This window comes from Lepidochelys olivacea, assembly GCF_965140295.1.
Source record: "Lepidochelys olivacea isolate rLepOli2 genome assembly, chromosome: 1".
Lineage (NCBI taxonomy): Eukaryota > Metazoa > Chordata > Testudines > Cheloniidae > Lepidochelys > Lepidochelys olivacea.
This window is the reverse complement of record NC_140411.1, coordinates 245,944,837-245,963,500: the sequence shown is the minus strand read 5'-3', so window position 1 is coordinate 245,963,500 and position 18,664 is coordinate 245,944,837. Positions and strand designations below refer to the sequence as shown.

The 18,664-nt window shown below is 44.8% G+C and overlaps 1 protein-coding gene across 16 annotated transcripts in view; it reads right to left on the bottom strand.

Moving 5' to 3' along the window:
* Positions 1 to 10,197, bottom strand: part of BICD1 (BICD cargo adaptor 1) — a 398,310-nt gene extending 388,113 nt beyond the window's left edge. For 3 of the 16 annotated variants that reach the window (XM_084617596.1, XM_084617582.1, XM_084617595.1), the window contains exon 1: positions 9,172 to 10,192. In XM_084617596.1, the coding sequence (XP_084473722.1) occupies positions 9,172 to 9,384 (213 nt within the window). In that variant the 5' untranslated portion in view covers positions 9,385 to 10,192. Of the gene's footprint in view, positions 1 to 9,171 lie in introns of all 16 variants that reach the window. The other 13 variants (XM_084617584.1, XM_084617586.1, XM_084617585.1 and 10 more) reach the window with 9 other exon arrangements.
* Between the last annotated feature and the right edge of the window lie 8,467 nt (positions 10,198 to 18,664).

The window sequence follows — 18,664 nt, the reverse complement described above, 5'->3', positions numbered from 1 at the left end:
AGTTTTGGGGAAGCTGGGGTGTGAATGTAGCCTGCTGCAGACAGTCCATGTGGAACCTGCTGTGTCCATTAACAGTTTGTTAATGAGCTTTGATCTAGTCTTTTTGAAACAGGAGTAGATCAGAGCACATTAAACTGTTATCACAGATCAGCAGGGTCTACACAAACAATTAGTCTGCAGCAGGCTAGTTCAGGGCACATTCACATCCCAGTTTCCCACAAACTAATTGTTCATGTAGACAAGCCCTATGTCACTTAACTGCTTTCTGCCTCAGTTTCCCCATATGTAAAAAAGGGTAATAAAACTTGCCTGTTTAATAGGAAAATGTGGCTAAATGTATTTTCCCTGTGCTCTCCCCCTCATCCAACAGAATTTTACAAATCCCGTAGGCAGTGGTTATCAAAGCCGGTCCGCTGCTTGTTCAGGGAAAGCCCCCGGTGCGCCGGACCGATTTGTTTACCTGCTGCGTCCACAGGTTCAACCGATCGCAGCTCCCACTGGCCGCGGTTCGCTACTCCAGGCCAATGGGGGCTGCGGGAAGCGGCACGGGCCAAGGGATGTGCTGGCCGCCCTTCCCGCAGCCCCCATTGGCCTGGAGCGGCGAACCGCGGCCAGTGGGAGCCGTGATCGGCCGAACCTGCGGACGCGGCAGGTAAATAAACCTATCCAGCACGCCAGGGGCTTTCCCTGAACAACGGCTTTGAGAACCACGGCCGTAAGGGACTATCCCACAAAGGAGGATCATGATGGTGATACTTCCACAGAGCGAAGCAGCCAAAAACCTACATAGGTTCACTCTCAGTCTCTGGCAGGCCTACTGAAAGAATTGAGAATGTATCTAGCACTTGTACGTCCCCACTCCAGTCATTGTTGTATCTGTGCACAATATGGAAGAACACAAGCCTAGTCTGTTTCAAGGCCTCTAGGGCCTTGAGGTGGGACAGCCCCAGACCTCAGGCTGCAGCCCAAGCCCAAGTGTCTACTCCACAATTAAACAACCTCTTAGCCTGAGCCCCGCAAACCTGACTCAGCTGGCACAGGTCAGCTGTGGGTGTCTAACTGCAGTGTAGACATACCCAATGTGACCTTGAAATATTTTCCTCCAAATGCCAGTGGCACAGTGTAAATAAAAGCTACCCAGGTGCTGATTTAACCTTTATATCTGACTTTGAGAATTTTCCTAATCTTACTCTGATAAATTTACACAAATTGTTACTTTTGGCCAGAACTTCCTTTTCCCCACCACAGTCTCGCCCCAATCACACTTGCAAGAGAGCTCCATGTTCAGCTCCAAGTACAACAAATATCCAGATTGCACATGTCATGCCCTCAAGAAGGCAAAACTGCTGAAAAGCCATGAGGCAGAAGATTATTTTTTCATAACAGATTCAAAGAAAGGATGGCAGCCAAATTATATAAAACAATTCTAATACCAAGGGCCTAATTTCACACAGATTAAGACCCTTAGACTTAAAATTATTCAACCATCCATAACCTTAATTCCCAAGTTTAAACAGGAAATATTTAACTTAACAATAATAATGCATGTTCCACCCATTAACACCTTTATCAATCATTTCAGATTTTGTACTAATACAAGATTTTATTGAAAATCTATGGAAAATTAAAGTTCAAATAACATATGGCACAAGTTCCCACTCTTAATAGTTTAGGAGTTAAAATCTGACCATTTGTGTCGTCAGGATCCCATAAATTGACAGTATTTCTCAGAGGGAATAGAGAAAGGTAAAAATGGCTTAATTAAGGAAAAGGGAAACAAGTCATATTCCAGCTGGATTTAGTACAGCAGAGTGCATCTCCACTATCAGGCTAAGCATCGCTGCTTTCTGTTTAAAGGTCCACTATTGTAAGTGTGTTAAAATACACACGCTTATTTGGCTTGTTTTGAAATTTGCTGTGGCTCATGGGGACACGGGGTAGAGTTAGTGGTTCACACTTGAGCAGGAGGTCCCGCTAAAATCAGCTGTTTACAAAATCACCTAGTTCTACCTTTTTCTGAGCACACCTGGGCCACAAATTATGTGTGATCCCTGACCAACATTGCTGTGCTGGCAGAAGTCCCTCGTGTAGATGCAGCTGTACAGGCAAAGCTGTGCTTTTACTGGTATAATGCACTTCACTCGCGGGACGTGGTTTTACTATCACTGGCAAAGCTGTGCTTTGTATCAGAAGAAGGAATGTTGGGAGCGGGGAAGATTGGAGCAGTGAAGGGATGTGGGGTTTGGGAAGTTACAGGATGGGGACTCTGGCACAGCTATTGAAGGGCCAGCACACCCTTAGACAACAACTTTTATTAGTGCCCCACATTCTCCCTTCTTGTTTGAAGCTGCCCCTTCCCTCCCTTGCTCTTCTTGTCCCAGGCACTCGGCGTTAAGGGGAAATGCCTCCCATTCACACCCCCTCTCTCAGGACATTGGTTGCTTCACTCCTACCTGGGGTCATTCCTCCAGACTCCTCACCCGTTTCCAGCCTCTGTAAAGTTGTCCTCCCACTCTTGTGCAGAGCAATGCCTTTCAGGGCTTTCTCCCTCCCTGGTGGTAAGGTCCAAACTCAGTAGTTCTTGTCCCCTTTGCGTTTTCTGGTAGACTGGAAGGGAAACCCAGACCCTCCCTCTGCTCTGGGTTCCAGTCTAGGAACCCTGTAGAAGACTTCCTCCTACCTTGGCCTTCCTTCAGGCCCTTTTCCATGACCCTCCCCGTCCCCGGTCTTACTGTACCTCTGCCTCTTTCTAGCCCTTCTTTCACCCTCTAGCAACCACAGAGGTATTGAAGAGATCTTTCCCTAGCTATCTCCCTGCAGCTCCCTCCCTTCAGGCTTCCACCCCAGCTCCTCCCACAGCTGGGATGCCTCTTTAGTTGGGCCTGGCCCACTCTTTAGGAGCAACCTGGTGTTTTAACTGAGGTCTCTAGTGCCTGTTAACTTTTTAGTGAAAAAGTGATTTTAGTGAAAAAGTAATTACAAAAATTATTCTTATTGCAGGAATTGCACTGCAAGTGCTAATATGTGAGCATGCAAAAACACAAACTCTATTAAAAAAAAAAAAACAGAATAGTTTCCAGAAAACAATTAAATGTAGGCAGTTAAGCCCCCAGTTTAACAAGATATTTTAAGCACATGCATAACTTTAAGCATTTAAATAGTCCTACTGAATCCCTACTCGCATGATTACAGGTACACATGTGCTTAAGTACCTTGCTGACTTGGTGCCTAAAAGCAAGACATTGCCACTGCAAGCCTAAAATTCAGTTTTTATACTTGAAATGTAAACTAGTGATGAACAGAAACCTTATTTATAAGATGGGGAAAAAATCAACAGAACTAAAAGAGCTTTTAAAATGATAAAATTCATGGACATTTGGCATACTGTTACACTATTCTGCCAATCCTCCCTTAAAACCTACAGCTATTACAACTCCATGTTACAACCTTGAAAGCTGTAAACTCAGCAAAGCAGCATCTCTGTTTTCACCTTCCTACTAATTGCTTCAACTCTTGGAAAACAAAAGATAATAGCTGATTGATTCCTCATTTCTTCCCACCAAATGCTCTTAAACCTGGACGGCAGACTTAATGTAATAACTACTTCACTTACTGGAAGTCAAGTTTGCTATTAGCTCATTGATTACAGCCTCATATCTTTTGTATCATGTAACATCATGACACCTCAAAACACCAAACTCTTTGTTTAAAATATGGCCATTTTAACTACTGTACAAGAAATGTCATGGGCCACCACAGTGATTTGTATTTTAATGGTGGCACAGCAAAAATCACATGTACAGAAATTAATATTTAATGCAATGCATTACAATTGATTGCACTGCTACTCCCTACCGTGGATTTACTTTCCCGTCTCACTGACCCATAATACTGAAAAATATTTCATTCTTTCAAATTTGAGGCTTCCTACTGCAGTCCTTATAGAAAAGTCCCTTTGAAGTGATGGGAGTTTTGAAAGTGTAAGGACTGTAGGATTGAGTTTCATGGTATGTTTCTTGCATCCAATGGGGCACATCCAGTAGGGAGGCAAAGGTTAAAGTGACAGGTCTGTCTGATCAGTGATAACATGCAAAGAGTTGCTAATAGCAGAATGTAAGGGTATAATAATGAAATAATTCATTAATTGAATGAATACCTGTGTCAGTACAAATATAGACCCAAATTCTATCCCAGTGTGCAAATGAATTCAGAACGTGGCAAATATACAGTGAAAATAGCTTGAAACCCAGTCCTTCCTCCCATGCACAAACCACACACATACACACACAGATAATTCTTGTAGAAGCAAAATAATCTGTCTTGGGAGTTCCACCTCTACCAGGAGTGGATTTACCATGAAACAAACACGGAAACCTGCTGACCCCCTCCCCCCAAGGGGAGGCACAAAAATGTGACAGCTGCAGGGCTAAGGCGGCTTCCTGCCCGCTCTGCCTCCCTCCCTCCCTCCCTGCCGCGCTGCTCCCAGAAGTGGCCGGCATGGCTCTGCGTGCTGCCCCGCCCTGAGCACTGACTCCACAGCTCCCATTGGCAGGCCAATGGGAGCTGCAGGGGCAGCGCCTGAGGGCAGAAGCACACGTAGACCCCCTGACCCCACCCCCACCTATGAGCTGCTGCCAGAGGGGTGTGTGTGCCGGTCACTTCGGGAGCCGCGCTGCCCAAGGTAAGCACCACCCCCCTACCCCCCTCCCGCATCCCAACCCCCTGCCCCAGCCCAGAGCCCGCACTCAGCACCCAAACTTCCTCACAGAGCCCAACCCCCACACCCAATTCTGCACCCCAACCCTCTGCCCCAATCAAGGTACCGCACTTTATTTTCATTTACTTTGCATTACTTATAATATAGGAGGATTGAAGAAAAAAAGAATGAAAAACAGGGAGGAGATAAGATAGAATGTTCCTTTTCTTGGCTGGGTCCTGGGGGGTGGGGGGGGAGGTCTGAAAATGAAGCTGCACACAGGGCCCCACTAACTCTAAATCTGCCACTGACTTCTACCATTGCTTAGTCAAAGGTCTTAGTTGCCTGCATGTGCAGCCCACACCCCAGAATACCCTCTGCAGTGCATGTTTCAGAAGACACACAGAGGCCATTTTTCATAGGTTTTGGAGGGAACCTGAATTGGGGCAACTGACTTTATCCCTACAACACTATCCTGTCTGTGCATACTGCTGCACAGGAACAGACTGGTTTAACACAACAGTATGGGACACCTTCCTCCTTTTTAAGTTTTCATTGTATTGTACACGTCAGTAACTGATCACCAGTGAAATAAGGGTTCACATTCTGGGCCACAATCAGGATGCACCTAATGCAAGTCTGACAGCATTTTTCTTTCAGTCTTACTGACTTGTTTCCATTGCATGTGTCACAGATCCACAGGATCTGTGCTATGCTCCAGTTTTTAATCAGTCTCTTAGAGGAATCCCTTTAGTGTGGCAGATCCCCAAGGAGTCCTACTCTTCCTTCAGGCCAGGGCAGGCCACACAGCCTCACCACATCCTAGACTGAGCATCTGCTGACCTCTGCCCAGTGCTGGTGGAAATCCAACTGAGGTAGCCTTCTGCTAAAGACTTATACACTCTTCAGAGACTAAGGCAAGTATTTGCAGGGACAGCCAAGCAGCATTGTCAAAACACAGTGGGATTTGTTAGTCCACTGGAACACAGCACTGGAAGTCCTTAGGTCAGTGTAGAGAAATAGAAAGGTTAAATCACAGTCCATTCTGGTCAAGCCAGAGCAATTCACCAGCCAAGCTGTAGAGAACTCCATTTCAGCCTCTTTCTCTCTCTGACCATCTTAGTCAGTCACAAGAGAGAGCAGCCACGCTCCCCCAGAACCAGAAGCCCACACTCTATCCTCTGCGGGTCACATCTCAGTTTTTGTTCCTGAGCTGGGGACTTGGTTGTGGTTTCCTAGGTGTCAATGTTTAAGTCACTGGGGATTTCTATTGTCTCGTTGGGATTCTGCATTGATATGGAATCGCTTTCAGCAGGTTCCAGCCAGTTCCTCAACAATTCTATTCACTGTGGATACCCACTTTATTTCTGTGGATGCGGATACCTGCTTTACTTCTGTGGATGTGGATACCCGCTTCACTTCTGCATATGCGGATATCCATGGACCATGTTTGTAGATCGCGGATCGGATGTGAATATAAATTTTGTATCCATGCAAAGCTCTACTTATATGTAACAGAATCAGTAGCTCTTCTGCAGGGAGCAGGAGGAAGAATAGAATTCTGGTAGCCTGTTGAGAGGGTTTAAATGCCCTGTACACCACAATGTACAGCTCAGGGGAGTTGCCCTCCTCTCCAGAATTGATATATACGCCAGAGAGAGCCAGGATCCTGGAACTCAATTAGCAACTGTGGAATAGTTTCACTGCCATTTCATGTCCGGGAGCAAAAGGATTCTTCCCCTTCCTCCCTCAATGGTTATTTCCTATCATAGAATCATAGAATATCAGGACTGGAAGGGACCTCAGGAGGTCATCTAGTCCAACCCCCTGCTCAAAGCAGGACTGATCCCCAATTAGATCATTCCAGCCAGGGCTTTGTCAAGCCTGACCTTAAAAACTTCTAAGGAAGGAGATTCCACCACCTCCCTAGGTAACGCATTCCAGTGCTTCACCACCCTCCTAGTGAAAAAGTTTTTCCTAATATCCAACCTAAATCTCCCCCACTGCAACTTGAGACCATTACTCCTTGTTCTGTCATCTGCTACCATTGAGAACAGTCTACAGCCATCCTCTTTGGAACCCCCTTTCAGGTAGTTGAAAGCAGCTATCAAATCCCCCCTCATTCTTCTCTTCCGTAGACTAAACATCCCCAGCCTCTCCTCATAAGTCATGTGTTCCAGTCCCCTAATCATTTTTGTTGCCCTCCGCTGGACTCTTTCCAATTTTTCCACATCCTTCTTGTAGTGTGGGGCCCAAAACTGGACACAGTACTCCAGATGAGGCCTCACCAGTGTCGAATAGAGGGGAACGATCACATCCCTCGATCTGCTGGCAATGCCCCTCTTATACATCCCAAAATGCCATTGGCCTTCTTGGCAACAAGAGCACACTGTTGACTCATATCCAGCTTCTCGTCCACTGTAACCCCTAGGTCCTTTTCTGCAGAACTGCTGCCTAGCCATTCGGTCCCTAGTCTGTAGCGATGCATTGGATTCTTCGGTCCTAAGTGCAGGACTCTGCACTTGTCCTTGTTGAACCTCATCAGATTTCTTTTGGCCCAATCCTCCACAGCCTGTGGGTCCAGAGACAAGGATTTGGTTCTGTGGACTCAATTCTGTGCTGATAGGCACCCCGTGCAATCCCATAGGCTTCAGTGGGGTGTAAATCAGAACAGAATTTATACCTATAGGTTTTCTAATGTCAACAAATCTTGTCAACACAGACATCAGGAGCTGAATAACTGCTCAAGCTTAATTTTTTCACATTTAATTTAATTTCTTGCATTAATCATTGCCCCTCTGTTAATGCCCAACCCTGTGTCCTCAGTAGTTCCTGATCAGCACTGATGTACACTGCTTTGAGAAGATCACAGCCAGATGCTGTTACTTATATCTCCTTTTTCCCTATCAATTACATTTTATAATTGCACCTTCGTTATAGTTCCCTTTTACTACTGGACCACTTTTACCAGCTCAGCCCTCATGACAGCACAAGTTACCCATCCCAATCCAGGAAGCTGAGGTCACTGGTTTCAAATCCTGAGCCCACTGCACTGGACCAGCGAGTTTTGGAGGAAAACCTCAGCTCTACCTTTTATATAAGAGCTTAATAAGAGCGTGAGTGTGAGCAGCACAACAAATCAGATAACTCTGTTACAAAAATATTATTTCTGAAAACTATCCTGGTCACTGGAACAAAGTATTTAACTTATCACATTTATCAGGAGGTAAAACAAAACCTTTTCATGTATAAACAAATATTTATAAAAGTGCATACAGCTTAGTGTCTGAACACATATGTAGATACGTTATTTATAAGCTTGGTCAACAAATTACTGTTCTCAATGAGAAATATCTAGTTCATTGTTTCTCACTGAATAGATCTTCCCTATATTTGATTATAAATGGCAATATAATTTTACAGAAGAAAAACATTACTTTAAATGTTCAGAAAAGATCATTCTTATACGTTTCCTCCTCTTCTCCAAAGGTTTACTTAATTACATCAATGTAATTTTTGTGTGTGAATTAATTTGCTCTGTCTTTATAAACAAAGATGAGACCATTTTAAAATTTAGAGATTAGATAGGATAATACTGGCTATGCAAACACATGCTACCATAGATGGACTGTATGCTCATTGTATGAATCTTTGTTACTTCTCTTAATGATAAATATAGGTAGCAGGATGACAATCCAAAGGTGAGGAATAAATAAAAGGTTACATGATAAAGGTTATGTGTAACACTCATAATTATACTTTCCATGTTATACAAACTCAGCTGAAAGACATATCCAAAAATATGTATTAGATCAAATACTTCATCCTTTAAGTATGAGCTAGAAGTTTAATTTTCACTGATTAATGTGATCTCATAACTATCTTCTGGCTGCTTTGCCCCTGCTGAATGAGAGGCTGCCCCCTAAATGTATCTAAGTAACCCAGAGAAGGTGTCTCTGTTTCCACATATTACAACATACTGTATACATAACACCCATAATATTATAGACTGAGATTGTCCAGGTTTCACCAAGTGTTTCTCTTTAAATAAGGGCCAAACATTCATGTATGGCTGAAGTATTTCCCAGTGCTGCCAATGTCTGCTATTAGAAGTTGTGGTTCCCAGTTGTTATCTTGCTACACAGGTTAGGGCAATGCCTAGGTATCATTGGCATCTTAAGTAGTTTAAAACGTCATATAATCCACTCTAAACTCTACAGTCATTGCTGACTCTTGGGCCCCGAAATAAATCACTCCTCCCCATCTCATCAATTCATGCCTCTAGGGTTCTTTACACACATTCTCCACAAGGCCATTTTTGCTTCCATGTCTGATCAAGGGGCTCAGGTAGATTATCAGAGGGCATCAGTAAGAAGAGCTCCTTAGGCACCTTTCCTTATTTCGTTTCGTTTAGTGCATGGGGTTTATTCGGGAGGGAGAAGAAGAAGGGGAGAGAAAAGCATCCGCTAACTCACCTCCCTCAGCTGCTCCAGCTCCTGTTTAAGGCAATCATAGTCAGCCTCCAGCTCGTCATATTGCTGCTTCAGGGTGAGTTTTTCCTCCAGCACCACCAGCCCATATTCAGCAGCCTGGATCTTTTCGCGGGTTGTTTCGGTGAGCTCCTTAGTCAGCCTTTCGATCTCAGTCTTGTAGTGATCCACGGCCTGCAACACCTCTTCTGCAGCCATAGCCCCTGTGGATGGCTGGCGGGCTGGACGGACAGATAGATGGAGAGGGGGTGGGGGAAGGGAGGGCTGGGTGGCACTGTCCCTGGATGCTCCTGCTAGCAGCAGCGGCTACACGGACTGAAGCACCGAAGAGAGATGCAACATGGAGAAGAAGGGGAGGAAATCAAAGAAAAGGCTGCAGCACCATTTGTCCTCTGGCCGCTTCTCTCCTGCTCCTTGGCCTGGCAGCAGCCGCCCAGCGAGCCGGGGCTGGGAGCGGAGGCGGCTTGGGGATCTTTTTGCTTCCTCAGAGGCACTGATCCGCCATGTCTCGAGGGCAGCTTCACTGCAGTCTCTGAACTCTCCACCTGCTCCCGCTCTCCCCGCTGCTGCTGCAGCCGGTGCAAAAAAATGATGCAGTCTGTCTGCTGCCTGCCTGGAACCAAACGAGAGGAGGAGAAAGCAGATGGGGAGGAAAGCTGGGCTGGGGGGGAAGGGACAATTATTACCATAGCACAGCAAGAGAGAGACTACAGCCACCTCCCCAGCCAGCCACCCCCCTACACACCTCTCCCCAGCGGCCAGGAGGAAGGAGAGGCAGAAAGGACGAAGGAAGGGAGGAGAGATGGGAAAGTAGCAGTGATGTCGCCTCTCTCTCCCCTCGAGGGCAGGAGTGTTTGTGGTTGCCTCCACAGAGGTTTGTTCATATGTATACATCTCTCTCTCTGGCTCGCTCGCTCGCTTTCCCTCCCACCCCCAGCCCAGAAATCCCACACAGACGCCCACCAGGTTATTCTCTGGCAGGTTTGCAAAAGGAGACGAGCAGGAAACAATCCTCATCTACTTCCTGTCAATGCATCTGCACTCTTGCAAACAGAGCGTTGCAAAGAGGATATCAGAAGGGGGACAGCTTAGACCCCCTAAAAATTCACTGTAAGGCAACACCCCCCTCAGTACACACATATTACTGAACCCCAAAGTCATTCATCCTCCTACCCTAGAACACACAAACACATTGGGGGGGGGGGGGAGGGATAGCTCAGTGGTTTGAGCATTGGCCTGCTAAACCCAGGGTTGTGAGTTCAATCCTTGAGGGGGCCATTTAGGGATCTGGGGCAAACACTGGGGACTGGTCCTGCTTTGAGCAGGGGGTTGGACTAGATGACCTCCTGAGGTCCCTTCCAACTCTGTGATTCTATGATTGCGGCTCCCACCCTCACTGGGATTAGGCTGAAATCTTCATGGAAGGCAGGATTCTTAGACCGTCCTTTGAGGTATCTGATGTTGGCCACTGTCAGAGATACTATACCGCACCGGTTGGACTTGGGGTATGTGTCAGTATGGCAAATCCTGTATCCTATGGGAGATGTCAGTCTCCCCAGGCTGTCTCAGTACAACTCTGTCCTAACCATACTGAATGTAGGACGTGTGTTTATGGGAATGGAAACACTCATTAGTCTGAATAATTTAGCCACCGAGAAGAAAGCGCCCTGTTTCTCTTCCTCTTCCTCGCAAGAAAGGAACAGAGCCTGCCACCCTGCCTACACAACCCCGACCCTGTGACAGTGCGGCCCCAAGGTTTGGAATTCTCCACTTCATTGTCTAATAAATTGAAAAATCAGGGAGATTATTATAATACACACAGAGTGTATTATGGATACAAACTGACCTCTGTGTTGTGCACATCATACCCACAGCATACATGCACCCTGAGAGTACTAAGTCCTGTGTTCGTATTTCTAAGATGCTGCATGTTTAGTAAGATCAGCCACTGTAATTTTGAAGTCTTGCCGGTACATATTCATTAAATCTCTTAATGACTAGCCCTTTTGCTTTTTGAGCATGTTTCTCTGATGGTGACAGTACTGACTGTGCTGTTAAAAACAGAAGCTGAGACTCACTCCAGTCCATTACATGGACAAGAGCACAGCCTGTAGCTTTCACAGGCTTGTTATGGAATAACTGACTGGTCCTTCACTGGGGAAACACCTACATGGAACAGAATTTGGATTGTGGCTCTAATTTTCATATAAAGTCAGTGTTGAAAACTAAGAATGGAGTCCTAATCCCTACTAAACCCTATTGCATCAGGTTTTCCTGAAAATCTTCTATTTTCAAAATATTAGGAAAATTAGATTTACTAACTAGAATATGATTTGTCTGAGAAAGACTAATTGTATTTTAAATGCTGTCTTTAAAACCAGGGATAATATTGTCCAGTGGACAGAGCACTATACTAGGAGTCAGGAGAGCTGCATTCTAATCGCAGCGCTGCCACTGACCTGCTGTGTGACTTTGGACAAGTTATGTCATCTCTGTGCCTCAGTTTCTCCATTTGTAAAATGAGATAATGATACTTTTTTTCTTGTGTAAGGTACTTTGAGATTTGTTACTAGACATATTAGAGTTCAATGTTATTATTCCAACATGGTCCATCTGCTTAAAATACTAAAATTGTGTTTATTTCCTGCTTCCTTGAAAACAAAAATGAGATAAATAAAGAAAGCAATAATTATTTGTTAAAAACACCAAACAAACTTTGCTACATTATTGTGTAGTTGGAAAGTAGCTTTTAAGCAAACAAGGAAACTTCTAACAAATTGAAGTTGAGAAATAAGAGTGAATATTCACAGCAAAGTAGACAAATCAGTGACAGGCTTCTGCACGTAATTAAACATCAAAACAAGGCCAAAAAGCCAGTTACTCCATGCTTGCTTCATCCAGCAACATTTTTTCCTAAAACAGGATGAAAGATACAAGAAACCAACAATAAAATGGGTTGGGGGAGGGAAGGGAGCATGTATTTTCCTTGACTTGCTAGGGTTTGAAAGTGCTGTGTTGCTGTTCTCTTGAACTTTCTACTCATGCCACTTTAGAAGCAAAGCTTACATAAATAATTGTTCAACAATAGATTGAAAAACAAACTGTTTAAGTTCAAAGCTAAAAAATACATGGTTGTTGAGAGATACTAGACCGTTATATGTGTTCATGACAAAGATCTGTATGGAAATCGATGGATGCAACTGGATGTACAGGGCTACTCCAGCCTTGGTCTAACTCCACTGAAATCAGTTTGTTCATTGTCTCATACACAAGCACCACCACGCCACATGCACAAACCCAGTCTGGGCACCGTAAAAGAGATGAGGGGCCTGACTGATTACATTTTGGCATCTTGCTGCCATATTTCTTTCCACACAGTAGGCGAGTGAGATTTTTTTTTTTTTAACTGAGATTCCTAGCACTGGGTTGACAGAGGCAATGTAGGGAGACTTATGCTGCCCCTTCCCCATAGAGTCCTTGATTTTTGGGAGCGGAGGTGGGAGGATGCAGGGAAGCCACGAGTGGGAGATGGAGTGAACTCCAGCTGTTCGGGACTGTGGAGCAGCTCCCTGGCAGTTGGGGGAAAGTTGTCCTAACTGAGAATAACTCCTACGGCTGCTCTAATTATGCTAGGGGCTATTCCACCCCCAGTATAGCCCATCATTTGCCACCATTATCTCCTCACTCTCCTGGGCTGTGCCTCCTGCACTGCATCTCCTAGCAGTTGCAGCATAGTGCCCCATTCTGGGGTACAATCCAGACCCATGAAGAGTTGTGTCACCTCTTACCCTGTAACCCACACAATGCCTTGTCCCTGTGGCTCTCTGTCTGGGACACAAAGTCAGCAACAAGCATGCACTCTGTGTATGTATTGGGCAGCCCTGGTCCAGTGCTTTGAATCCTGGACCCTGTGTGCAATACCACAGATTTCCACTGCCTTCCATCAGCCTTGGTTAACAACTGGAATGGTGACTTCACACTCTCCCCAGCCCTGAATTTTCCCAAAAGTGTGAGTTCTGAAATGTCTAGCCCTGTCCTGGAACAATCAGGGGGATATTAAGATTCATTGGCCCTTTAAGGAGTCAATAGTCAACAGTTTATTATTTTAACTCATGGTACCAAACAGTTTAGTTCAAACTCAGCACACGGTTAGTTTAGATTAAAAATAAAACAAGTTTATTAACAAAAGAAGATAGGCTTTTAAGTGAATTCCAGTATAAGAAAGAAAGTTAGAAAATAGTTCCCAGCAAATAAAAGTGAAAACACACATCTGCAAATCGAAAACTTAATCTAGCAAGTTTTGGTTCAAGGCTTTGTTCTAGATGGTCTCTCTCAACTACATTTTCCTGCAAGACAATGACTGACCCTCTCCTCAGTCAGGATCTCTCCCAGAGGCCTAAAGGTGCTGGGTCCTTTGTCTCCTTTGGTGAAGCAGATAACTTGTGGTTCTAAGGGGGAGGGATAGCTCAGTGGTTTGAGCATTGGCCTGCTAAACCCAAGGTTGTGAGCTCAATCCTTGAGGGGGCCATTTAAGGATCTGGGGCAAAAATTGGGGATTAGTCAGGGGGTTGGACTAAATGACCTCTTGAGATCCCTTCCAACCCTGATAGTCTAGGATTCTCTGCTCCTTTCTTTTATAGCCCTTTGAAGTGCAATCTGCTGAAGGTTACCCTTCAAAGTAAAATTTATCTAAGCAGTGAGAAAGGCACAGGCCAAGGAACGTACTCACCGTCACTTCCAGCAGCTCCCATTGGCCTGGAGCAGCGAACTGCAGCCACTGGGAGCTGCGCTCAGCCAAACCAGCAAACACGGCAGGTAAACAAACCAGCCCGGCCCACCAGGGGCTTTCCCAGCACAAGCAGCAGAACAAGTTCGGGAACCACTGCACTAGGAAATCATATTTCTGGTGATGACCCATTCAGATGAGAGGGAGTTGCTACCTTCTCTGACTAGCCAATTATGTAATGCATTGCTCAGTGTCCACCTTTGCACCAACCCAGAAAAGTCAATGGAAACCCATCAAAGAAACTATAAACATCAAAACCACTTGGGAGTGAAAAGGAATGATAGCAAGGGATCACTCTCTCTGTGAATAAAGACAAAAGACTGATTCAGTATATCACATGATAGAGAAAGACACTAGGGGACCATTCACTGAGGAGGGACCTTGATGAACAGGGATACTTCATGAAAGACTGATAGTACCTCTGTGGGGCTAGCAAGCACTGCAAAAACTGTACTTAGGGATGGGAATCTACTTTATTAGATAGGAAAGGTAACTTCTTGTTTAGGATTTTGTTTTTTATGAAACCACTTGTTTCCATCACTCACACTTGTTTCTGTCCAAATCTCTATTCTTTCTTAAATAAATTTCCTATTGTTTTGCCATAACTGAACTCACGTGTTGTGTGATATACAGGACCGATGGTCTAAGAGGTAAAACTGGTAAACTGGGATACACTGTTCCTTTGGTAACAGATTTCAGAGTAGCAGCCATGTTAGTCTGTATTCTCAAAAAGAAAAGGAGTCCTTGTGGTACCTTAGAGACTAACAAATTTATTTGAGCATAAGCTTTCATGAGCTACAGCTCACTTCATCGGATGCATGTAGTGGAAAATACAGCGGGAGATTTATATACATAGAGAACATAAAACAATGGGTGTTACCATACACACTGTAATGAGAGTGATCACTTAAGGTGAGCTATTACCAGCAGGAGAGTGGGGGGGGAGGAACCTTTTCTAGTGATAATCAAGGTGGGCCATTTCCAGCAGTTGACAAGAAAGTCTGAGGAACAGTGGGGTGGGAGTGGGGGAAATAAACATGTGTCAATTTATTCTTTTACGTAGAGACTGTCCAGTTTGACCAATGTACATGGCAGAGGGGCATTGCTGGCACATGATGGCATATATCACATTGGTAGATATGCAGGTGAACGAGCCTCTGATTGTGTGGCTGATGTGATTAGGCCCTATGATGGTGTCCCCTGAATAGATATGTGGACACAGTTGGCAACAGGCTTTGTTGCAAGGATAGGTTCCTGGGTTAGTGGTTCTGTGATATATGCCATCATGTGCCAGCAATGCCCCTCTCCCATGTACATTGGTCAAACTGGACAGTCTCTTCGTAAAAGAATAAATGGACACAAATCAGACGTCAAGAATTATAACATTCAAAAACCAGTCGGAGAACACTTCAATCTCTTTGGTCACTTGATTACAGACCTAAAAGTTAAGGAGTACTTGTGGCATCTTAGAGACTAACTAATTTATTTGAGCATAAGCTTTCATGAGCTACAGCTCACTTCATTGGATGCATACTGTGGAAAATACAGAGATGTTTTTATACATACAAACCATGAAAAAATGGGTGTTTATCACTACAAAAAGTTTTCTCTCCCCCCACCCCACTGTCCTGCTGGTAATAGCTTATCTAAAGTGATCACTCTCCTTACAATGTGTATGATAATCAAGGTGGGCCATTTCCAGCACAAATCCAGATTTTCTCCCACCCCACCCCCGTCACAAACCCACTCTCCTGTTGGTAATAGCTTATCTAAAGTGATTACTCTCCTTACAATGTGTATGATAATCAAGGTGGGCCATTTCCAGCACAAATCCGGTTTTCTCCCCACCCCACCCCAAACCTAAAAGTTGCAATTCTTCAACAAAAAAACTTCAAAAACAGACTCCAATGAGAGACTGCTGAATTGGAATTAATTTGCAAACTGGATACAATTAACTTAGGCTTGAATAAAGACTGGGAGTGGATGGGTCATTACACAAAGTAAAACTATTTCTCCACGTTTATTCCCCCCCCCCCCCACTGTTTCTCAGACGTTCTTGTCAACTGCTGGAAATGGCCCACCTTGATTATCACAACAAAAGGTTCCGCCCCCCCCCGCTCTCCTGCTGGTAATAGCTCGCCTTACCTGATCACTCGTTACAGTGTGTATGGTAACACCCATTGTTTCATGTTCTGTGTGTATATAAATCTCCCCACAGTATTTTCCACTGAATGCATCCAATGAAGTGAGCTGTAGCTCACGAAAGCTTATATTCAAATAAATTTGTTAGTCTCTAAGGTGCCACAAGTACTCCTTTTCTTTCTGGGAACAGAGAATCTGGGATATATGTGGGTATCCAGTGATCAGGGAGGCTGGACACTACAGAGGGACACTTTGAAGAGACTCAGGGGTGCATCTATTGTCAATCTGCAGGGCAGAGGCAGGGCTGATATGGCCCAGCGAAGAAAGCTTGCATGGCTCATTATGGAGCTAACACCCAACTGGCATAGGCAAGACTCCTCCATGCTGGATGCAAGTGGCAACAAGGTGAGTCTCAGCCCTGGCTGCCATGTGAAGCATCACAGCACGGCACCTGATGCTGTAAATGGCATTCTGCTGATGATGGCTTTATCAAAGAAGGTGTTGCAGTGTGAGATAAAGGTACTCACATTCTGGATTTGTCTAATCTTTTCTGGAAATCCACTCAACTGGATCCCCCTTGGCTGAGACCCCCCTGATCCCATCCTTATTTCCCATGAAAAATAAAAGTTAAGGCTAGCTACATGGAGGTGCAAATTAAGCACTGGTTCTAGGCCACAGTTCTGGGGCCATCAGGTATTTACTTAATAGTCAAAGTGCACAGCCCTAAGCATACTGTGACTATTTTATATAATTTCATTGCATAAACATAAGTTATCTCATGGACTTTTATGCCCTGCCCAGATCTCTCTTTATGCTTTCTGCCTTTGACAGCTCAGAACCCGTGTGCCTGCATCTTATTAAGAGTTGACAGATCTGATTTACCTGTATTATTATTTCTTCTTCACTTTTATTCTTTGGAGTTAGTTTTCTCTTGTGTAATGATTTCAGCCAGTCACCCTGTAGAAGGCTTGAACAGTAATAGTTAGTACTACTAGTGGGTTGAATAATACCTCTTATAGGAGGATCTCAAAGCACTTTACTGATATTAAATAACCTCCGTTAGCCGATGGCCAAGGATGTTTGGTGAGGTGCCAGCTATGCCCGTTTTATACCATCCGTGACTTTAACCGCTAGGACGCACTGTCCCTTCGCGGCAGGCAGCCCGGGCTAGGCTGACGGATGCCCCAAGGTCCTAAACACCCGTGACTTTAACTGCTAGAGCTCAGAGCTCCTTTGCAGTGGGCAGTCAACACTGACTGATAGGTGCCGCAATGGCAGCACTAAGAGCCTCTCCACACCCGTGACTTTAACTGCTAGAGCTCAGAGCTCCTTCGCAGCGGGCAGTCAGGATTGACTGACAGGCGCCCCAAGAGTTTGCCCCGTGGAGGCGGCACAACTCAACACTAGGCTCTTCGTACTCTCACCTAATGGCCAGGCTTTATAGCCAAAACGGCTGAGGTTCTTTAATTGTGTTGGCTGCTTTACAGTAAACCAGAGAAACAAGTCAGGCTTATGCACAAATGGTTACCAAAATTTATTAAACTAGATTCTAATCATGTGGTTACAAAATTGCTAGTGCCTACTTATTTAAATGTAGAGATGTTACACACACAAACAAGTTACAAAACTGAAGCCACAATCCCAAAGAAAGAAAACAAAGTATAGAGCTCTATTTCAAAATATGTGTACACTAAAGATAGGAGATCAGGTGTGGGTGCTTCTTACCCTCCTTGCATCTCTCGATTCCAGCGGTGCCAAGCCAGGATCGGTCACTCAATTCCGCGGAAAGACGAATAAGGGACAAGGCTTAGGGACCCTCTTAGCTGCAGAAGCCTTGGGAGGCTGTCACTTATCTGACCAGCAGATAGATAGTGAAAAGCACTCAAAAATCATGGTGCTGTAGGTCCCATACTTATACCTCTGTACTCCTTTATTCTCTTTCTCCTTTCTTATGCCAAACTGAGGCTGGTCTGTCTGGGCGACGCCAGCTTTCGCAAGAGTAGTTTACACTTGCAAGGGAGAGAAACAATAAGTTTCGACTACTGGACATTCCTTTTATTAGGGTAAATATTTTCCCACCTAGGATGTTGGGGTGTGTGCATCACGCTATTTAGTAGGGGCTAAGAGCCATGTCTGTCACAGCTTCTCTGTCTGCTGTGAGCCTAATCGTTGTATATGTTCCCAGAGGCACATTGTAGCAGCACACCTGTGCTTCTCACAGCTTCAAAGGCTGTGCTGGAATTTATGTTAAGTGCCCTGTTGTTTTGGCTCCCTTGTGTTCCCAGCAATGCTGGTCTGAGAGGGGGGGCGCTGGCTGTCTGGCTACAACCTCCCATGACGCAAGTATTATCATCATATCCATTTTACATACAGAAGTTGCCCTTTATATGCTTTGAAAATGGCACTGTTATTTTTTGTGCTAGAAACAATAGATCATGCAATGAAGTGCAGATTTTTGAGGCAGCCAAGCATTCAAGGACTGGTAATAGGATATAATTCAAATCTAGCTCAGGTCAGTACTATCAAAAGTCATTACCATCCAGAGGGTAC